Raw genomic sequence first — 23,908 nt, 5'->3', positions numbered from 1 at the left:
GAAAGTTTACAATGGATATGCAACAAGGAAATGCAGCTTTTTTGTTAGAACTGGTTTGTGTTACAAAACAGATACTCTGGGAAGTGTACACGGACTTCAGATTTGACATGGGAATCTGTTTCCTGGTGTCTTTGGAGTTGCTGTGGAAATCACAGAAACAGGACTTGGATAAAGCAAACTCTTTATTTTAAGAGCAAAGACTCTGGTACCTTCAAAATGAGGGCAAAGTTCCTTCAGTATCAAATTGGATGCTGACTGATTATATCAGGAGGCCTGAATAACCTGGTCACAGTGAGGCAGAAAAGTGAAACAAGAATTTTTATGGATTCACTCCTCCTTGTCAGACTGAACTATTTTTACTGAAGATCAAAAAAAATGAAAGTTCAGTTTTACTGAAGTAAAATTCTGTGTCTAGCTTCAAACAGCAATAACTTATGCAGCACCTATAAATACTAAGAAGCCTAAGAATCATTAGAGTCTTGAGTGCTGCAGTGTTTGAAGAGCAAATGATGTATATATATGGAGCAAACTGAGTCCACCTAAAAAAGTGCATCTGGCATTTCTTGCATGAACAGTTACTGGGCATAGAAAGATAAATACTGCCTGTGGAAGGCATGATATCTACAGGGTATTCGCTCAATACACAAACAACAGAGAATAAACACAATGAATATGAAGCTAATATTTATTTACTGTTGGATGAATCATAGCCCACCATGAATCATCACTGGGACCAATACTTTAGTGGTAGAATTCCATCCAAAAGTCAAGTCAAAAGTATTTTGTATTTCATGGAATGAGTAAGAAAATTATTTGCACAGATCAGTACCAACTAACCACAATAGTTGCCATAAGGCTTTCTGTAGTAGATGTAGAAGTGGTTTCCCATTTGTTTGAATGGATTATCATACACAAGATAGCTGGCATCATAGCATAATTCTAGCATAATAAGATCTGGATAGAAAAACTGAAACCTTTTTTTGTTGTTAATAAATTCAAAGATAGCTTTGCAGAAGCAACAAAATAAATCCATTCTGTACAGACAGTCATATAAACCATATCAGTGCATTAGCAAATTACCTGGTACTGTTTGCAACATTCATTCTGAAGATGGAACTGCTAAGGGCAAAACCTACATGTTTCTCCTTCAGATGAAAAGAGTAAAAGGATGTATTATGCCTATAGTCATTAATGCCTCAAAATGTTCCTGACAGTTTTCCATTTCCATGAAATCCATTATCTGCTTGATTATTTTAGACAGCAAGGAAACTACACTGGGAGTATTTGAGCAAGTTAAAGTTATGCTGTAATCAAGTGGCTTGAACTTTGATAATATCATTTGTAACTCTTAAGTCTGATAACACACCTTAGAGACTACCCTGCCTGCAAGTTAATGAAAAGAAACAGCTTCTAGCTAATTGCCCAAATCTATACTGCATCCTTCAAAAGCTACTCAACAGATGTGATCACTTAATCTTGAATTTTGTAACAAAAGGTTTGAATCACTTTTCTTCAGCTGCCAAAAGAACTAACAGAGGCATTTCATTTTGACCACGGTGAATACATGGAAATGCTGAGGCATGTTCCCAAAAGATGGTTATCTTTTAACCTGCAGCTGAAAGGAACTTAAAACATTTTCCCAGCTATTAGATGTTATTTTATATATTAAAAAATTATTCCCAAATGCATTTTTTTTCAGGATCAAAAAGATCAAGATAATGAAGAGAGGTTTTCAATGACTGCTGCTCATATTTACTTCATAACTGGTATATTGTTAATAACAGATTCATACAACTGCATGTACTGGAGGTATTGTAACTCATGACAATATATTAATGAAAAGGTAAATAGCAATGAAGTGTGAGTAATTTACTTGGTCATATGTGCAACTGTTACACTAAAACTCATCACAGCAAAAGATTTTTAATAGAAAAGAATTTCTAATTTTAACAGTTACTAACCTCTTAAATACCTGACTTTAAAGTTTGATTTCAACAAAATTAGACATACAGTCTCTTGGACCCTCCCCAGTTCTTCAGGAAGGGTACATTATACAACTGTTGAGAGAACTGATTATTAATTTTTTATTTGGGAAATACTAAGCTGGGGAATATTTAGCCTTCTGTGATTCAGTGAATTTTTTTAAATAGCCTGATACTCTGAAAACCTCTCAATTTTTCAATATCTCTGTAATGCCTTATACCAATTTCTATTTCAGATACTCCTGAGCAGAAACTTTTCTTTCAACAGATTTGAGATATCATTTTAAAAGTGATCCTTTTAGGTCCTCAGCTAAAAGCTAACTTCAATCACACATTTAGAGTGTTTTATTAATTAATCTAAAATGAAAGGGAAATACTTCAAAGTTAACATTATGTAGAATAATACAATATATTATAAACAATTAATGTATTTAATTCTGAAGGAAATCAGATCTGGGTTAAAGGAAACAGCATGTCCCTAGACATGTCATTAAAACAGCATTTAATTATTTTTGTTCATATGCTTCCTTTTACTTCCATGAAAAGACAGTGACTTCTCCAAGATGTAGGATGGTTTGCAGGAGCACTAAATAGCTCCTCAGGTATGTTCTGTCAGGGCCCGAGCTGCAGCTCTCCCTCTAATGATTCCCATGAAGAGCTTGGGAGTCAAAATGCTCCAAGAATCACTCCCTGAAGGCAGTTCATGTGCAGAAGTGCCACTTTTTTGTTGTGTAGAGGAGGTGACATTTTTCTGCTGTTTGCTCTTTAGAAAGACGGTAGCAAAGTTAGCAGCTCATTCAGGCACTTGAAATCTTTGTCCAGAGCTGACCCCCCTGCTCCATTGCTTTCTGCTGCTGTACAGTGCTTACATTTGATACCCAAAATCTGCTTGCTGAACTGGACACCTCTGGGGAGCACTCAGTAAATCTGACTTAGGCAGATAAAGCAATCAACCAGTCTGGCTTTGATTTCAGGCTGATAGCAGTTTAATGTTATATCCCTGGGGTTTGATTCACTGCAGGTTATTTCAGTTATTGCAATCTCTGTGCTTTGACTCACTGCAGTATTACATTTTCTTGCTATATTTGATATCTCAATTCATGGTATTTTTGTGTACTGCACAAGGATTTGTCTTCCCACTTAAAAAATTACTCAATTTACAGTTATACAATACTATAAAAAAACAGAAGTCACAAACATGATAAAATGGTACAAAAAATTATAAAAACTTTTAGAAATACATGCCATAAAGTAATCAAAAACAATATATTTAAAAATCACACACAAAAAAAAACTATCATCCCCTCAAGCATTAATTGTATTCTAAACTAAGTAATGTTAACTGCCGATTTTAAAAGTGCTAGAACAGATATTCTACTGAATAAAGCCCCATGTTCATTTACAGTGAGTTAATCATTAGCATCACCTTCCTGCCCAGGATGTAAATATATGGGAGTCCTAATTTTCTTTGTCTTCTTTGAAATTGCCAGGATTTTAAAACAGTCACCCTTTGTAGAGGCAAGAGGGCATTTGTAGACTGGCTCAAGTATGTGCACTATTGAAAATGCAGGTGAAGGTGTGAATAGCAAGATAATAACGCTTGCCTTTATGGTTCAAGAGAGTTAAATTGAAAGGTGGCTGCAAAGAATCTTGTGATACTGAGTGACTGTGCAAGCAAAAGGGATATTAAAATTAACTGCAGGTCGCCACAAGTAATGGAATAAGAAAAAATAATCACTCTTCTTTATATCAATATAGTCAGTGGCTCCAAATTAGCTAATACCTCTAAGAAAAATGATCTGAGAATGACTGCATTTTCTTCTGGAAACTCCCTTGCACTGAAAAAGATCCAATACATTTTTCTCATATTTCCTGTACTGGCATTGCAGTCCACCAAGTTGTGTAGTGGTGGAACACAGGATCACTTTGTAGTTGATCTATTTGCTGGTTCCTTCAGAAGTAACTATTTCAAGGGCACTGTGTGTATTTAAACACCCCCAGGGCTGCCACAACAAATTCATATTTGACTCATCAACACCAGACTGGTTCACTACCTATGCATAGCAGAAAAGGAGACACAGAGAGAGCTGCTTATCTCAATTTCCCTCAAATGAAGTATTCTTCAGTGCTTAACTAAGCAAGTTACTCAGATGGCTTCATAACACTCCACTGACTCTGGCAGAATTTCTTCATAATCTTCCTGGCAATTCAATTTCAGGTCTTCCAGGTGGTATGATACCCCTACCATGTACTGGAACTCCTGGCAGGAGGAAGAGCCAGGAAACACATGTGAAATATCTCTCATCAACATTACCCAGCTAACTTTATATGCATCATCCTCATAATCCTAAATTCAGCACATTCCAGTGTTACAGAAAATGCACAGGAATCTCAAGACGTGGAAATAAATAGTATGGGCTGCCATATCAGGAGAGCTGAGCAGCATTACTGCCAAGCTCATTCACTGCTCGGTGATGGAGGCTTTATCTCATCACACAGAAGCAGCATCAGTTCAACACCAGCCTAAGGAAATCCAGGGCCTCATCCACCTCCCTCTCAGAACTGGATCAGAGCCTGAAAATGTGAAAGTGACTCTTGAAATGAACAGCCACCCAAGAAGTCACTCTTTGTGTGTATCAACAAACTTCAAATGCTGTAATCGAAAGTGCTCTCACGAAATGAAATCTGAGTCCCAAAGTATGGCCCAATTCTTGGAGTCATGCATTCTCAGAGTCTATGAATATGACATTTATATAGGATTATATAGGATTATATAGGATTCCCTTCTGCATATCATTAAGGACAGAGGGAGATGACTGTTCAAAACACTTTGGTCCCTATTTAATTTAATTTAATTATAATGCTTTGCTTCATGGTTCATATTATGGTTTTTTTTTGTTTTTTTCCTCACTTGCTAGTAGAAGGGAGGGAGCCTTTTTAAGAACAGAATTGCATTTCCATATTTTGGCTTTTTTTCTGGGAACTCTAAAATCAATACAAATTCAGACTTATTGACAGGATAACCTTTAAACAAAGAAACATTAAACTGAAGAAAGCTCTTCAGGAAGAATTACAGTGGTAGAGCACGAAATGAATGTCATAGATCCTATTATGACATTAAGATAGGACACAATTTGAAAAATAAAGTAAAAATATATTTTAAAAAATATTAATAAATTATATCCATGCATTTGGTTTTGTTGTTTTTTTTTTCTTTAAAAATAACAATTAAAAAAAAACAAATTACAGAGGCTTATTTGAAGCATATACTATTCTCTACATAAACCTTATGATGGACCAACATTTTTCCAAATAGTTCTCTGGATACTCAATATTTTACCAGCTGGCAGAATATTTCCATCTTTTGAATAGAAGCCTATGTTTCTAGAAATGCAGATACTTATCACAGCCAATACAGAAGTTTCAAGGAAGTTATCACTGGTACAGTAGCACTGATATTATCCTGGAAAACCATACAAACACAAAGACATACACATATATCATTACACATGTATACACATACATATGAATTTACTGAGTGTATAATTTTAATAATTTTTTTTTAAATTTGCTTTACTTCAAAGGTAATTGAGAAAGCATTATTGCAGCTGTTCTATAAATGGAAAACTGGAATAATGATCTCTTATTCATTAGATCAAGCAGAATTTAATGGAGATGCCCAAACAGTCCTTTGAGTGAGAAACCAGTCTCCAGGAGGGGCACCCTCAGTTTTGATCCCATCTCAAAGGAGGGCTAATCACGAGGAAAAAGCCATGTTCCTTTTTTGCCTTCCTGTTAAGGGAGCTCTGTGCCTCTGTAGTAGGCACTTTCAGCTGAGGACTTAAGGAATCCAGTATGTACTGTTCTCACAATCACACAGGTACAGAAAGACTAAAGAAAAGTGGCATTTAAAGCCTTGGAGCCCCAAACTGAAATGAAACTGCAAACTCCTGGATATTGCAATGAGAGCTACTGCTGAATTGCTGACATATGTAGCCTACAGAAATCCTTCAAAATATGTAACACAGGCCCCTGCATAACATGCCACATTTGAATCTGGAAGGTTCTGATCCTGTTCTGCTAGTATGTTACTGTGCCATTTCTGGACAGTCATGCTTCAAACTCTTGATCTCTTGTTTCATAAAACTCTTTGGCATAGGTTTTGTCCCACACTTTTTTTGCTGTGTGAGACACAAAGACAAGGCAGAAACGAAGCCTGATTTCAGCTGTGGCATTCAGCTACTCATTGTATCACAAGTTCAGCCACTGATGAATTCATGAGTCTGGCACAAACACACTGTGAGTGAAGAATTGAACAGCATTAGCAATCAGGGTATAATGCAAGCACTGCAGCACTAGCAAGGTAAGGTTTGAGATCACTCAGTGATGAGCACTGATAAACTGGTTCACAACAATAATTTAATAAATTGTTTATCTAGTTTTTTTACATCCTCTACAACAAAGCAAGGCTTTTTTTCCCCGTGTGGTTAGTAATGGTGATGTTCATTATGTCAAAATAAGGAAAAAGAGGTCTGCAGTACATGATATTCTTGCCAAAACATATTTGGCACCTTCAGGTAGGTAAAATCAGATTACTGACAGCAGAGGGCAACACAGACCTAATTAGTGACTAAAACAAAAAACATGTATCAAAAAATCATACCAGCATTTTACTGTATTGGAGTATAAACCCCAGCATCATCTACAGATTTGCTGTAGAGCCAAAATTCTGGAAGTAGTAATCTCTTAAAAAATCATTTTGAACACCTATGTGAAGTACATGAAAAATGAAATACATGTGAAAGAGGAAAGCACTACAACAAAGGCAATGACAAATACCTTTACTTTGACTAAACTACATTCACTTTCAGACGTTTACTGCAGAATCAGACATGTCCAGCAGACTTCATCATATCAAAAAGCTGTAACCTTATGAAATTTTATATTTATTTTCTTTAACTCTGTTTATACCATTAGCTCCACTTAGTATCCAAAAGATTAGTTGGTTATAGCAAAAGTAACACAGCACTATATTGAAAACAGGAAGTTTTACAACTTTTTTTTGTTGTTGTTGTTCTCTGTTAGCCTTACGTCTGATACTCATTTACCTTGTGTGTCACACTGCCTTTCCAAGCCATGTTTGCTGGAGAAGGACCATATAATGACTGAGGTTAAAGTTTAAAATCACATTAATGTAATTTATTTTTTCATTCATTTTAGGGGTGAGAGGACATGGTGAGGCTCCCCCAGCCATGCAGACAGATACCAAAGGAAGGGCATGCCCTGCACAGGGGCCACAGGGCAGCATCATGGTGTCCCTTTCGCCCCACAGCCACGTCATGTGCCAGATCCATGCCGAAAATAGCCGGCAGCCTCAGTGGAAACTGTGCCCTCACACCTGAGGCTGCATGGGACAGCAAGTTACTTCCACGGCTGCTGCCCTCTCGGGACTGCTTTCACCCTGCAGTAGCCGCAGGGACAGCACAGGTGCCCAGAGGGAATACACCTGCCACAGTCATCCCACAGCAGATTCACAGGATCAGTTAGCTTGGAAAAGACCTCGGGGATCGGCAAGTCCAACCCGATCCGACACCACGCTGTCAGCCAGATCACGGCACCGAGTGCCACGTCCAGACATTCCTTAAACACCTCCAGGGACGGTGACTCTGCCACCTGCTTGGGCAGTCCATTCCAGCATCTAAGCACTCCTTCTGTGAGTAAATTCTTCCTAATGTCCACTGTAAACCTCTGCTGGCACAGCTTGACGCTATATCCTCTCATCCTGTCACTAGCTGCGTGGGGAAGAGGCCGACCCACAGCTGGCTACCATCTCCTGTCAGGTGGCTGTAGAGAGTGATAAGGTCACCCCTAAGCCTCCTCCCGGCTAAACAACCCCCGCTCCCTCGGCCGCTTCTCATAGGACATACGCTCCCAACCCTTCTCTGGACACGCTCCAGCACCTCAGTGTCCTCCCTGGAGAGAGGCGCCCAGAAGCGGGTACAGTACTCGAGGCGGCCTTAGCGGTGCTGAGTACACGGGAAGAATCGCTTCCCTAGTTCTGCTAGCCACACTCTTCCTGGTACAGCGGGACGCGGTTTCTCTTTCCTGAGACACCCCCGGGCCCGCAAGCGGAGCTGCCCACGCCCGCTGTCCGCCAGCGCCCCGGCAGCGGCGGGAGCAGCGCGCAGCCGCCTGGGCCGCAGCCGCGCGGAGATGGCGGCGGAGCAGGAAGCGGGCGGGCGGCGCCACGCTGGGCCCCGCTGCGGAGGTGAGGGCGCCGGGGCACGGGCCGTGCGGGAGCAGCGCTGTGTGTTTCGCCGGGGGCAGCAGGAGTGCGGCTTCTCCGCCTCACTAGTGTCCAGGGAGCCGCCGCCCTTGCCTTGGCGCTGGCGGGGAGGTCCGGGGAAAATCGCAAGAGGCATAAACCGCCCAGCTGCTCCGCAGCCCTGGTTTGCCCTTCAGCGCGGTGCAAGCCCCGGCTGGCTCTCGGGACCGAGGGGAACGGGGAACAGTGCCCTGAGAAGTGAGGGTTTGGTAGGTAGGGCTGTGCTTGCTTTTCCTCCTGCCCCGGCTGTGCATTTCGCCCCTGAGCAGGACAGCAGTGGGTCAGAATTAAGCTAGACGGGTCCGGGGATGTGTAGTATGAACGGATATGAGGAGCCAGGGGAGGTTTAAGTTGGACGTTAGAAAGAATTTGTTCATCAAGGTGATTAGATGCTGGAATGGACTGCCCAGGGAGGTGGTGGAGTCACCGTTCCTGCAGGTGTTTGAGGACGTGGCACTCAGTGCCTGGTCTGGTTGACAGGTGATGTTCAGTCATAGGTTGGACTCCATGATCTCAGATCTTTTCCAGCCTAATTAATTCTATGATTTTGTGAAGTTTTAATGAAGAATATGGAGAAAACCCTTCAGAGTTAGCGTGCCCCTGACATCTGGATCACAGTTAGAGCGTGCGCAGGCCCACCCATTTCCTGGGAAGCGAACGCAGGCAGATTGGTAACCTGATCTCCCCCAAGTTTCGTGGGCTGGTGACCGGGATGAACGTTCCAGTGGCGATTCTCAGCCGCTGGTGGCATGAGCCTGATCCCAAATCTCGGCCAGATAAGCTGTCACCTGTGGCTGGCTTCGACGCCAAGCGAATGTGAGCTGCTTCCAAATGCATACGGCTGGGCTGCTGCTCCCAGCTGCCATAACTTCCCTCCTGACTTATATCGAAAGAGGCTGCAATTCCACTCACAGAAGAGGCTGACCTTGGAAGCTGCAGGATGGTGCTATTATGGGAATTCTTTATGTATTTTTTATATTGGTCTCCATGCAGCATTGGTGTCTTGAAATAAGATATATGTTGGAATAAATATAGAAAGGAGCTAGAGTTCACGCTTCTAAATGTAGTATTATTTTAATAGTCAAATATTAAAAAATCTATTTAATTTCAACTGTATTTCACCCTTTGCTTAAACCAGTACATCATGGGTCGTTGATCAAGACTCTAAAATATTAAAAAATTATGTACTTTCACTTTTAAGTGTTCATATTTTAGCATGAGGAATGTCAGCAGACACTAATAATATTTTACAAATACCATTTGTTTAAATCATACTCTCTATCCATTCAGAATGGATGGCCTTTTCAGGAGCATATGCACTCTCCTGCATACAAAGGATTTATTTTTAAAGGAAAAAAGTTTTATAATTTTTCAGTGGAAAACCTGTAAAACAACAACAAAGTGATACCTAATCTAAGTATGGCCCCGACAATGGAATGACAAATAGGAATAGTGTACAGCCAAGACTTAACTAAAAAAAAGAAAGTTAAAGCAATGAAAAGACAGTGTTCATCTGATAAATGATGAAAAGCTTGCAGAAGTTCATAAAGCATGTGTTTATTACTTACATGTTCCATTTTTATATTAATTTCTCAGAACAATTTTCCATAAAAAAACATTGGAAACTAAACATTTACCTTTGCTTGTAGTGTGCTAGAATTTAATTCCTTGGTAGCTGTGTATGATTAAGAATAATCTTTAAAGCTATTTTGTTAAGGAAATGTATTCAAGAGAAAGCATTGCTTATTTCTCCCCAAAATTACTCATATTTTCATTCTGAAGTATTAAGTTAACAAATGTACTTTGGATGGCTATGTCTTAAGTACATTTTTACTTACTGATTTAGGCTTCTGTCTTCAAGATGGTCTGTTTTGTTGGACTTCTGTGCCAATGCAGATCTCAGTGAAAGAAGGAAATGTGATTCACCTCAGGAAAGCTTTGTTTAGACTGAGGTTGTCCAGGTTTCAAATAGGTACATATGCAAGAGGATATAAACAATATTTGTGGAGACTGAAAAATAGATGGACATGTAAGAAAATTTGATGAGATCTCTCACTTAAAATGTTATACCTCCAATGTTATACCTGCAGCTCACAATATGTTCTTCTTTTCTGTAGGTTTAAAAAGTTCTAATTCTCCTTGGGTAAATGAACAAGAAATTTAAGATAAAATTACAGAATAATGGAGGAAAGCTGTAAAACCAAGAATGAGCATGAAAGGTAACATCTTTATAGGTAAACAGGGAAAGAATTTTCAGTCTTTTGTAGTTTTGTAGTAGACAATTTATTTATACATAATTTTGTAGTTATAATAGAACATGTAAAAGCCTGCATTTTTTTTTTCAAGTACTGGCTGCTGGAGCCATGTTGTGCATAATACTGTAACATTTCCTTTTTAAAAAAGGTATAAATTGCCAATCATTGTGTCTGAGGTGGAAAGATAGGAAGACTAGAGGCTTACAACTTCAAAAGAAATGCAGAACAATTCCCATTTTTTTACTTCTAAGAGCATTGTAGTGTATAAGCCAATCTCAGTGTACCAGAGATTCTGAATTACGATTTCCCAGTCTTTGGGGGACAGTGTTATGAGTGCTTCTTGTGCACAGAGATTGAGTAGAGGGAGCAGAGCCACTGAGTGATACAATCCCAGTGGTGTTGAAACAGCACCAAAGCATAAAATGAACTGAAACTGTTACGTGTATACGGCAATACATGTATGTTAAAGTATGTTGAAGAAACTGGCTTCTACTTGGAGATATCACAGCCTTCCTGATTTTTTTTTTTGCTGGTTTGCTGTCTGAAGTGATTGGGAATATGAATATGAACATTTGCATCCATCCAGATGAGCAGTTAGGAGACTAAACTATATTTCATAAAAGTAGTTATTTAAGAAATGGTTACACAAATCTACTTAGAACATATTTCTATTGCCAGGTATGTTTCTTGAGTGAGGGAGAGTGTTTATAATATCCTCTTGCTGTGGGAAAATAGTGAAACATTGTTCATGTTGTCTGTCAGATGTAACAACAATTCTTTTATGTTATCAAATATTTTACTGTTGAGAAAAAAGAATGTTAGGAAATGAAGCAGTAATTTCACAAAGTGCAAAAACCTCTTTTTCACACAGTGAAGTTTTGGTTCAGTACTGAGGCAGGTGATGTTAAAGGATTGATATTAGCATTTTCTGCTTGGCTCAGCTTAAGTTTTGCTCTTCATGATAGAGACGTGTTGGGAAAATGCCAGATGTATTTCTAACCAGCTTGGATTTTTATGCAGATAATAAGCTGTACTCTTTAGCTAGCAGGAGACTCTGTTAATATATAATCACAAAAGTTACTGTGTGGTTTGTGGAACACTGTGTGTAGCTGCACCAAAAGCCTGAATCTCATGATAAACTTCACTGTAGCAGCATTAAATCATGTCTGAGTCATCTGCTGAAGTTCCATTCAACACACTTCTTTTTCTATGTATTGTCACTTGAGGCCAAAATGGAAGTTCATGTTTAGAAAATGTGCCCTGTGTGTCAAAAGCCTGACTTTTGACCTGCTTGAAGCCCCAGCTAGTACCTCATACTGACAAGGAGTGGAAAGTGGCTCAGAGAAAAGAGATTCCTCTTCCAGCTTTGACAAGGCTTTGTCATGAAAATTTGAAAAAACAGAGTGCTCCATGGAACATTTCTGTGACCTTGTGCCCAAACTAGGAAGTGGATTTTAGAATAAAATTAGTTAATATTGAAAAATAATCTGGTTGTACCTTAGAGAAACCCCACAAGTGTTTTTTTATGTGAAATGGTACAAATATTAAAGCAAGTAGACACCTACTTTATTTATACATAATTGCCAATAAAACTGTTGATGACAAATCTCTCAGAACTATATATACATTTTATTATTGTTCCCTGAATCCTAATGTATTAGAATGTATTGTGAGTCTGTGTATCTGTCCAATTGTGGAAGAGATTAGCTAATATCTCCACTTGACACTTGTAATCTGTAACTTGTTAAAAGTAAATTTCGTAATTTTTTTTAAACTCCATAAAATGATTTTATTAACAAAGTCAACAATATCAGTAAAAATAAAAGATTTCCTGTCAGTGGAATAATGCATTACTTATAACATTTTCAGTGTTTCAAGTAGTTAACTACTTCAGTAGAAAAAATTGCCTGGTTAAGGAAGACAGGATATAGGAAAAGCTAAAATATCTTCCAGTGTGAATCAGTTTGACTGTAAATTAAATTATTAAAAGGAGCCATTAGCAAGGTAATGTCTTTGCTGGGATGTGCATCCTCTCTAACATCAGTGGAGCATCCTAGAGCTCGAAACAGCTGTAGCTGTTCAATTTGTAAAGTATTTTCTCATTTTGTTTTTTGCCATGGAACAAGTCAGGGTTTACTTTATCTGGTGTAGCTGTAATGTATTGAACCTTTTTATGAGCTCTGGCTTACATACTGGTATCAAACAAAGTCAGTGGCTAAGCAGTCTGGTAAGGACAACAGCTTTTCCTGTCTCATTAAATCCATGCATGTTTGATCTTAGAAAAATTTGCTGACATCTCTAGATTGAGATTGATCCCTGAGGCTTGAGAATTTCATTATGTGCTCTATTGATTGGTTTTGTTTGTTTTTTTTTTTTTTTAATAATATAAGAATTCCATTTTAATTAAAAATGGAGGGGTCTAGAAGAAGCAACTCCAAATAAGGATTAAAAACTGCCCTTGTAAACGAGGATACTCTGTGCATCTTTACATGAATGTGATACACTCTGCCATCTCTCCTCTTCAAACTTGCTAATTTGGGAAGAAAGTTGTGGGAGAATGATTTCCCTGGGAGAAGCATAGGGTCGAGACAGTATGGCTCCAGATTATTTGAGTGCTGTAGTTCAAGCAGTCACTGATCTAAAAGATGCAGAATAAAGCTACTCCATATTAGTACTGTGTACTCCAGTGCTTCTGGATCTGATTGAGAGGTGACTCTTGGTCAGTGAGGTGTCAGTGGTCATAGACAACTGGAAATTATACTGTTGTATTGCCTCAGTTCTCATTGTATTCATTTAGCTTTGTTCGTGTGGCTCTTTGAAGATGAACTTCTGTCTAGTTATGAATTTTTTAGGTGTGGGAGGCAGTCCTGTGGAGAGGCAGGAAGAGCTCTGATTTTTGCCAAGATGAAATAAAAGCTCCAGTAAATGGTTTCTTGATGACATTGTTGATATCTGCTCTCTCACTGTAGATAGGATGAAGAAATGTTTTTGGGGTTGAAGACTGGCGGTGAGAATTCTGATTTCTGCTTAGGCTCTTGAACTTAAAATAGCATTTGGTAATTTTCATTGTTTATATGGGATTTAGGTTGCCCAAAGTAAGCCGTGTTTCCAGGACTATGCTATGCACCATCTCTGCTATAGCATTAACATTTTTTAACACAACATTTGCAGAACATTTATTATCCTGTGTCATTGTTTAACCCCAAGCCCCACGGAGCCTCTCACTCAAGGCCTCAGCAGCAGGACTGGGGAGAGAATCGGAAGGCTAAAAACCAGAAAACTCATGGGTTGAGATAAACACAGTTTAACAGGAAAAGTCAAAGCTGCACACATAAGCAAAGCAAAACCAGGAATTCATTCACTACTTCCCATAGGCAGGCAAGTGTTCAGACATCTCCAGGAGACCCTACCATGTGTCACAGTGACTTGGGAAGACAAACTCCACTCTGAATGTCGCCCCCTTCCTTTTTCTTCCCCCCACTTTATGTACTGAGCACGATGTCAGATGGTCTGGAACGTCCGTCGGTCAGTTGGGGTCGCCTGTCCCAGCTGTGTCTCTCCTCCCAGTTTCCCATGCACTCCCAACTTCCTTGCCAGCATGGCGGTAGGAAAGGCAGGGCTCTGTGTAAGCCCTGCTCAGCAATAATAAAAACATCTCCATATTATCAGCCTGTGTTCAGCACAAATCCAGAACACAGCCCCATAGCAGCCACTGTGAAGGAAATTCACTCTACCCCAAATGAAACCAGGGCACACGCTTAGGAGTACTTGACTTCTGATCCTTGTCTGGGCTGTGGTCTAGATTTTTTTTCCAATTACATTGAATTTCTTGGAGAAAAGTTCACCCACAATGGAGGTTGGGATGAGGGAGAAAAGGACATATATTCACCCTTCAAAGACATTCATACACTCTTGCTTGGAGGCATTCTGAGTTTGTCGTGGTTTTTCAGGGTTAAGACAAAATGGACTATGGCTTTGTACAAGATAAGGTGTAAAGCAAAGACAAAGCATTTATCCCAAATGCTTTTAGGGAGGGCAGTGTTTTTCCTCGGGACTGAATTTGCACTTAACAGCAAGTGTCTCAGGCTGGGTTTTTGTTTTGTTTTGTTTTTTGTTTGTTTGTTGGTTTTCTCTTACTTAGTCATTTTACTGTTTAAAAATGTTCTGATTCAACTTGGCATTATTACAGGATGGCCATATTTTAAACCTGAGGTAAACCTGATGTTTGGTTTTTTTTGGGTTTTTTTTTTTTTTTTTGGAAGCAGACTGGCTGATAAGGTTTTTATTGATTGTCATCATTTATCACACAAGTGACTCATTATATCGTACAGTCAGAGAGCTTGTAATGATTTGGCAAGAAAGTGCCTCCTCAGCACAGCATTACAGAGTCTCATTGTAAATACGAACCTTGTAACCTTCAGTGTGCGCTTGGAATTCAAACAGATGTTCTCATGCATATTTGGAAAGTCATGGTGGTTAGGTGAAGTCTCTGGTGACTGGAAAAAGGGAAACATCACCTCCATTTTTAAGGAGAGAAAGAAAGATCCAGGGAACTACAGACCGGTGAGGCTCACCTCTGTGCCTCAGAAGAGCCTCCTAGAAGATGTGCTATGGCACATAAGAGACAGGAGGGTAATTCAAGGTAGCCAGCATGGCTTTACTAACGGCAAGTCATTTGGTGGCGTTCTATGATGGAGTGACAGCAGGGTTGACAAGGGAAGACTGACCAATGTAATCTATCTAGACTTCTGTAAGGCCTTTATTATAGTCCCACGTGACATCCTTATCTCCAGATTGGAGAGACATGTGTTTGATGGATGGACTCATTCATATTCAGTGGATAAGGAGTTTGCTGGATGGATGCAGCCAGAGTTGTGGTCAGTGGCTCTGTGTCCAGGTAGAAGCTGGTGGTGAGTGGTGACTCTCATGGGACTGGCACCCTTTAATATCTTCATCAGTGACATGGGCAGCGGGATCGGTGCACCCTCAGCAAGTTTGCAGATGACACCACAGCAGGACAAGATGCCATCCAGGGGGCTCTGGACTAACTTGAGGAGTGGGCCCATGAGCACCTCCTGAGGTACAACAAATCCAAGTGCAAGGTGCTGCACCTGAGTCAGGGTGATCCCAGACATGAGCACAGACTGGGAGAAGGAGTCACTGAGAGCAGCCCTGCAGAGAAGGACTTGGGGGCTCCTGTGGATGAAAAGCTGGACATGAGCCCACAGTGTGCGCTTGCAGCCCAGAAGGCCCATGGCACCCTGGGCTGCATCCAAAGCAGCCCAGCCAGCAAGTCGAGGGCGGGGATTCTCCCCCTCTACTTTGCCCTCATGAGACCCCACCAGGAATGCTGCATCCAGCTGTGGGGTCCTCAGCACCAGAAAAACATGGACTTGTTAGAGCAGGTTCAAAGGAGGATCACAAAGGTGCTCAGAGAGCTGAAGCACCTCTCCCATGAAGACAGGCTGAGAGAGCTGGACTTGGTCAGCCTGGAGAAGAGGAGGCTTTAGAGAGGCCTTACTGTGGTCTTCCAGTACCTTAGGGTGCTTATAAAAAGGAGGGAGAGAGACTTATATGAGCAGATCGTTCCAGACCAAATGTCAATGGATTTAGATTGAAAGAGGGCAGGTTTGTATTAGATGTTAGGAAGAAATTCTTTACACAGAGGGTGGTGAGGCACTAGAACAGGTTGCCCAGAGAAGTTGTTGCTGCCCCATCCTTGGGAGTATTCAAGGTCAGGTTAGATGGGTCTCTGAGCAACCAAGTCTAGTGAATGGCATCCCTGCCCATTGCAGGGGGGTTGGAATTAGGTGTTCTTTAAGGTCCCTTCCAGTCCAAACCTTTTTGTGATTCTGTCATTGCTAAACTGAAATGCCCTGTGCAGTTGTGGGAGGGTTGAGGATGTTTGTTTTCTATTGCACAAAATTGTGACACTATCATTTGTTCATTCTTTTTCTTACAGCTCCACCTTAACAAAGATGCATGATTCATTTTGTAACTTAAGAAAAAACCTAGTGTTTCTCAGATTTCTTGTCTCTTAGAATTAAGAACACAGCTGAACAGTGCTGACTGAGTTCGATTCAGTTAATTTTATAAATATTTACTCAGCAGCATCTGTCAAATTGCGTTAAATCAGGTAGAAAAGCGGTCAAATTCCAAATTAAAAAAAATCAAAGTGCAGTGTACAGACAATAACTGGATAAGGGAATACTCTTTCCCTCCTGTCTGTACCCCAGCATCTCTGGACTCTGCAGGGTTTGTTTGCCAAAATTAGGCAAATATGTCCCTTAAAAATTTGTAGTCTCCTAAAGTTCATAGCATAATCATTTTATCTTTTTTCTTCACAGGCTGGAGTTTCTCATGCACATTTCAAAAGATTCTATGGGTTTGCTGTGCCACAGCTCCCTCAAGTGGTACAATTATTTTCCGTTTGGAATTGCAACTTGATTTCTGTGGCACACTTGCATTCTCTTCAAAAGGTTTTGGGGCTTCTCCGAACTTACTGCTCTATCTGATTTACAACAGAAACGCCAGAGATCAGAGAACAGGATTCTGAGCAGATAAGAACTTAGGCTTGCTATACTTGGGTTGCCAGTGAACTTTGGCTAGAAAATATACTGCAGTATTACCATGGCATCAGTAATTTCAAGTTTCTCCCTATAAGAATATGAAAAACATGTTTTCTACAGTTGTCTGACGTAATCATGTTGTGCCTTAATTAGGAAAGCAGAAAAGGTGCTTGGCATTCAGACTTAATATGAAATGCAACGCAGGTTCCCCAGTATTAATGAGCTTTGCTTCATCCTTTGAAAGAAACCATGGTAGTAAAATGAAATGTTGAATTAATTTGGATGTTCCTTATAATTTTAGGAATCTCTATTTAATTTCTGCTTGGGTAAAACTATGGGGTCTGTGTCAACCTTGGTGATAAATCTGGTCCTTACTTGATTTATAGGGCAACAAACATACAAACAACTTTTTATTGTTTTCATCACGCTTCCTTTTAATTTGGAAACCAAGATTAAATTTATGCTTGAGCAGCTAGTGTAATATTTCAGAAGTATATGTTGCTTTTCACCTTGAAATATTTTTAAATTTATTGCAAACTAGGTACACACAACAAAGCCAGAACCATTTCAAGACCATTTTCCCTGCAGAAACCTCTCTGATGTCACTGATTATTACCTTTATTCAGTGGGTTTTTTTATGCTGTTTCTTATGCTTCTCCCAATTACCAGTGAATATCTGTCTCCATTAAAATATTTAAGTACTTTCTCTGTTATTTTTACCTAACTTTGCTTGTTACATTTGAAGGGAGTCACTCCATCCTGCCTCTTTGCTCTAATTTGTACATTTTGAGAAAAGCATTTCCTTAGAAGTGATTGTTTTGACTTAAATATTAGTAGTCTATTAGGTGGTTTAATTTCCAAAATTATTTTAAAATAATTGTTTATAATTTGACATCCATATTGTGATTTCAGTTTGTTTATTTAACTGCTGCCAAAACATTTACAAACTTGAATTTAATGTTGCATGAACTTGAAAAAGTCAATGCAGGACTAAGAAAATTTTAAATTTCTGATAACTAATTTATTGCCTTAGTGTAAGAGTCCTAAGGTAGAGCCTTGCCATGCTGGGGGGCTGTGTATGGTCAGCTTGATAATGATGAGCGAGAACCACTAGCATGAAGCAGGTGATACCCACAGACTCTGTGTACAGTTCTTGCATACAGATTTCTTACACACAGATCCTCAACGTGCAGTAGAGAGGAAGCCTTCTATGATGCATAGTCCTCCATGAAAGATCCAAATACCTCCCTTTTGCCACAGGATAGAAGTATATGCACTGACAAATTATCAGCAGAGGTTTGTGTGTGATAATTTCTTTGCATGTCCATAGCCCTATATGCTAAATATTGAGAGTTCATTATTTCATCTTGCATTTAGATAAATCTATTTTATGGCGTGTGAGCATAATACAACACATACATAGACACAAGATCTGAAGAAAATGTGGAGTATGCTGGAAGAAGCAGAACTGATTCTAAGGCATAGGGCAATCATACTGGCTTAACATACAGCTGTCACCAACTCTGCCCTGGATTGCATGGAAAACAGTAGATTGGCAGATAATAATTTTCTCAGGTCCACTTCTTGGTATTCTGGAGACAGGGAAGTGTTCTTGCTTTGTGATGGCTCTCCTACATGACAAAGCTCTTTCTGTTCACAGCCTCTATGATTCTGTAGAAGAAAAGAGGAGTGGATGCACTCACATTCTTTTTAGTATGATGATGCAGAGGGCTCAGCTTAAGTATGTGAAAACTGCATCCTGTTTCTCTGAGTTTGAAACTTCTTGAGTAATAAATTGGTTTCTGAAATCGCAGTTATTGAGGTTTTGCAGGACTCAAAATGTAAGACAAGAGTATTCAAATACAGCTTAAAGGAAATGCTGAGAACATTTACTGTGGAGGATGGGTTGGTTCTGTTTCTATAGAAAAAAGTAAAGTCTTACCCTCTCTGTCCTTTTCTTTTGTGGAGCTCTGAGGTCCTACCTAAAATTTGAACTTATTTCTGTCACATAAAATACGAGTTAGTGGGTGGTGGTCATAGAAACAATAGGGTGCAAATTACCCAGCTGTATCTTTTGTCCCTTCTCTACCCCTGTTCTCAGGAGTTTTCATCATGGAAACAATGATGCTGCAAGAAACCAGCTTATGACTTCTTCCCATACAGATGTGTGTAGCCAGCCTTGTCTCTGTCAGGCAGAGGAGGTTTTGTGGAGTAGAATCAGGATGGTTGCAATTTCAGACAAAACACTGATTTCGTGCATAAACTTAGAAGGCTAACTGCAGAAATTAAGAACACAACACACCATTCATTTCTGCATTCTACATTTAATTCTCCTTTTCAGCAAGAATAATGTTAAGAATATAATTTTTTTTGCATGTAAATTTGCAATAACAATGCACTGAACATTTTTGATCAAAGGGCTCAATGAAAAGGAATCAAAAGGAAATACTATTGAAACCATGAGATTCTGCATTCTGAAGACCCCCTTTGATTTTCCTTTATGCGTGAGAATATATGTGAGCATGCTTTAGTAATGCTACAGCTGCAAGAAAATATAGAGTGATCTGTCTTTAACCTTTTAGAATTTTCAAAATTTGTAGGTGTCAGTGTTTTGAAACTGCAGGTGTCATTGCCCCATCTTGATAATCCATCTGTAATACGATGCCAGAGCTAGCAAGGAGAAGGGCAGTAGTGGGACCTCAGGTAAAAGTCATGACTGACTGGCTTCTCTGATAGCTGTAAGGAGAAACTTCTGAAAGAGATGTAGCATGATCTCTTGTATAGCAAGTGAAAAGCTGAGGGTCATGTAGGAACCAGAATGGTGTTTTGGGCTTCTGTACACCATTTCAGGAAAATGGTGGGAAACCCAGTGATATATACAAATAAAATAGCATAAAAGGAAAAGAAGACCTTGTGTGAATATACAGAAGATGAATTAATGTCATAACTGCAGGAAAGGTGATGATCTTTTCTTTTGTTTCCAGGTTTAAAAATGTCTGATCTGAAAAATATTGTACACAGAACCCATTGTATTGAAAAACTGCTGTCTGAGAACAATTTGCAAGATATTGAGGATCATCTTAAAGAACTTGAATATGTTGATATGACGGTAGAATATCTTCAGGGGACAGAAGTCACCAAGGTTGTATATAGAGTACTCAAGAGCTGCCCTTCAGGAGAGTTGAAAAAGAAAGCAAAGCAGTTATTGTCAAGGTGGAAATCACTTTACAAGAATAACTGTGCTCAGTCAATGCCAGTTAAAAAGTCAGTTTCTGTGTATGTGAAAGAACAAATTGAGCATCTCAGTGTAGTTCCTAGAGAGCAGTTGCTATCTGAAGGACCATGTCAGCAGGAGCCATTAGATGGTACTAGTTCCAACAGTTTGATCCCATCACAAACTGTTAAAAATGTGGTGTGTAACAATGCAGAAAGCAGTATGAATCAGCTTTCTTCTTTTGAGGAACAACATGCTGTTCATGAAGATTCTAAATCTGTTGTTAGTGAAGCAAGTCTGCAGCAGGATCTGATGAGAGCTCTGAGGTGTAAATGTGTGGATCTTCTTTACAAAGCTTTGATTGATTCTGCCAAAGATGAAGAAACTGTTAAATGGCTAGAGTTAGCTAAAGAAATTGAAGAACATATTTTTGCTCTTCATGCTAAAAATGATAAAAAGTATAAAAATTGCATCAGAAGTAAAATCTCTAACCTTAAGAACCCAAAAAGTTGCCACTTAAAGCGTAACCTTTTTTCAGGAACTTTGAGCCCAAAGGCTTTTGCTGAGATGACAGTGATGGAAATGGCCAGCGATGAACTGAAACAGCTGAGGGCCCTGTACACAAAATCATCTGTTCAGGAACATCAGCTTCCACAGGTTATTAATGGCACACAGACAAACAAAATAAAGTGCAGACGCTGTGAAAAATTTGATTGCACTGTCACTATGATTGCCAGAGGAACTCTCTTTCTTCCAGCTTGGGTGCGAAACACAAATCCGGATGAACAAATGTTGACGTACGTTATTTGTAATGAATGTGGAGAACAGTGGTATCACAGCAGATGGATTTGTTTGTAAAGCTATCTCTCTAGAATAAGGGACTTGGAAATGTGTATGAGAACTTACCTCTGTTGAAACTCTGTAATTTTAAATTCTGTGCTGATACTATGTGGGTGCTGCCACTAAAAACTGCAAAATCAGTTTTAAAAAACTGCTCATGTATTTTTAAAGATGGCTTGAATGAATCTTACATGTTTTTAAGTAATGTAAATATGTAAAGAAATAAAGGGTAAAAGGAAAAAATGGTTACACTATCTAAGTGGAATGTTTACTAGTAAATCCATTAAAATTATTCCAAGTGCTGAGTTTTTTCCTGAAGGGACTGGCTACTTGGATTTTTTTTTTAACTTCAGGAGGAGTTCTTTCATGGAATATAAGTTTCATTTACATTAAACAAATTGTTTTCAAAACTGCAGTTCACGTACTTACGTGCATTGCAGAATGTTCAGCATGGATTCACTCCTTAATTAAATCACTTTTTGTGAGCAAGTGTGAGATTATTAAGTTGGTTTGAGAGGTGATTTCTAACAGGGCAATAAAGAAACTAAAAGTAGACCATTAAAGGGGGTAGAAAGCACCTAGCAAAGGAAAGCAAGAATGAGATTCTGCTTTATGTTTTTAGCTATTAGAAGGAAAACAGGACTTGTGACAGTCTATCAGTATGCCAGCCAGATTTACAATGTAAGATGGTGTGTCCTGCTACTGCAAAGAAATTAATGCAGGATCAGACAATGAATTATTTCAGAAAATTATGTAAATACATTATTGGATGTATGCTTAATAAATAAAATTAATAGGAGTTCATTACTTTCTTGAGTGGATATCCTCTCTGGAACTGGGACACCTGTCCTGAACTGAGAAAACTAATGTTTCTATATAGTGCACATTACCCACAAACAACAAATAGAAGGAAATCCAATAGCAGAAGTCTTAATACATATTTTTGTTCCAGAGTCAACAGGATTCTCACTCATTGTTCACTAAAAGTATTTATTAAAAAAAAAATCTTCTCACCTAAGTAAGTGACCTGTATCTTTTACAAATGTACAACAGGCATTTAGCACTTCAAGGTTAAAATATATCAGCAGAGCAGAGAAACCTGCTGAGTATTTGCTGGAGGAATTGAGGACAGTTCTGCACCCATCTGACTGTGACACAGCTGAGGCTGGTCAGCTCCTCTGGGCTGAGAAAGGAGTTGGAGGCATGACATGAAAAAATAGGTATTGGTGTACTAAATGCCAGCCAGGACTGAAAGACAGGCCTTTATCTGTATATGGGGAAATGTATGTGTAACCTGATGTTGCAAGGAGACACTTAAAAACTATTCTACTGAAAAAAAAAAAAAAAAGAAAAATCTTTCTGTTGTGTGAAAGGTTAACAATTACCTTTCAGTAGTATTACTTAGATTTTTAACATGTAAAAATGTGTGTTTTAGGGGAATTGCACTGAGGTAAAATACGCATTAAAGCTTTCGGCCAGACCCCCAGTGTTCAGCTGTGTAACCAAGGAGTTGCTATCTGGCCTTCCTTCCCAGCCCTTCCTTGTGTGCTGGAATTGATGCTTATGAGTAATCCTGCTTAAGTGGCAGTACTTTTGTGTAAAGTATTATTGTTACCTTTCAGTGAAACTACAGGAAATCAAACACTCCTGTGTTAGTGGATCACAGCAAGTGCAGGATTGTGTGCAGTCATTTTGAAGGTCATGGTCCTGTTGAAGAGAGCTTTATGCCAGCATTGTGCTGTGTCAGAACACCATGTAGCAGAAGACTTTATTTTAGCTCTGAACAACTTATAAATAATTTCTGCTTGCCGTTGGTTTTGAAGCCATTCCAGTAATGTACAGCTCATCCAAGTTTTATCTTGGCAAAGGGAGATATTACAAGGCATGAAGGGTGTTTCTGACAGAATATATTTCAAGGGTAAAATTTGTATCTGCAACACTGACCACATTTGTGACATACTATGTAACATCGTTGTTTTTTTTTTTAACTGGCCATCACTAAATGTTTAACTCTGCAGGCTTAAAATATTATATGCTATATTATATGCTTTGTCTCAAAATGTCTTTAAAAAGCCAACTTGCTACTACACAGTATGTACAACAGCAAAAGGGTATAGATCACTGGAGTACAGGAAGCAGAAACAAATGCTTTGAAAAATGAGATTCTTTTATATTGTTGAAGTCTTTTTTTTTTTTTTTTCAGTTCATTCTGGGGAGAAAAAGATCTCTGAACTTTTTTAAGCAGAGACCATTAATTAGAGTATGATGTTTAGCGTATCTGTGCTGCTACTGCTACAAGGAGTGGTTTGGTAGAAGTGATCCCCACAAACATAGGACAAATATATGCTGAACAAGGCTAAAGTCTGTATTTGTCTCCATGAGGTTTTCCAGAAATGCTGTAAATTCAACTCCTTGAATCCTATGATTTAACAGCAGCAATAAGGTCTTAAACATAAATTGCTCTCAAAGATCAAGCAGATAGCTGCAGAACTTGTGATACATATCTTAAGAAGATGAGAGCTGAATTAACAATCAATTTCACACAATTTTCAAAGTGAAAACAAAGACACTATCAGAAGTGCTCTGTTAATTGTAGTCAGTGCTGCTCCCTTAACACCAGTAACAAAACTCCTTCTGGTTCCTAGAGATCCCCTGCTAGATCCACTTCCATCTGTTCTGTCGAGTGCCTTTTCTGTCTGTCACATCCCTCTTACTGTGCACTT

General features: G+C 39.2%; 1 protein-coding gene across 4 annotated transcripts; it reads left to right on the top strand.

Annotated features, from left to right (window-relative positions):
* Window positions 1–7,375: 7,375 nt before the first annotated feature.
* TCEANC (transcription elongation factor A N-terminal and central domain containing) lies at window positions 7,376–23,346 on the top strand. 4 transcript variants are annotated; one of them, XM_053934556.1, is made up of 3 exons: window positions 8,186–8,250; window positions 10,425–10,526; window positions 20,116–23,346. In XM_053934556.1, the coding sequence occupies exons 2-3, from the start codon at window positions 10,514–10,516 to the stop codon at window positions 21,201–21,203; spliced, it is 1,101 nt and encodes a 366-aa protein (XP_053790531.1). In that variant the 5' UTR covers window positions 8,186–8,250; window positions 10,425–10,513; the 3' UTR covers window positions 21,204–23,346. The 4 variants fall into 4 exon arrangements, with proteins under 4 accessions (XP_053790529.1, XP_053790531.1, XP_053790530.1 ...); XM_053934555.1 differs by having other exon boundaries at window positions 10,425–10,541; XM_053934557.1 differs by lacking the exon at window positions 8,186–8,250 and adding an exon at window positions 18,310–18,427 and having other exon boundaries at window positions 10,509–10,526.
* Window positions 23,347–23,908: the final 562 nt, after the last annotated feature.

This window comes from Vidua chalybeata, chromosome 2 (assembly GCF_026979565.1).
Source record: "Vidua chalybeata isolate OUT-0048 chromosome 2, bVidCha1 merged haplotype, whole genome shotgun sequence".
NCBI lineage: Eukaryota > Metazoa > Chordata > Aves > Passeriformes > Viduidae > Vidua > Vidua chalybeata.
This window is presented reverse-complemented; position numbering and strand designations above follow the sequence as displayed.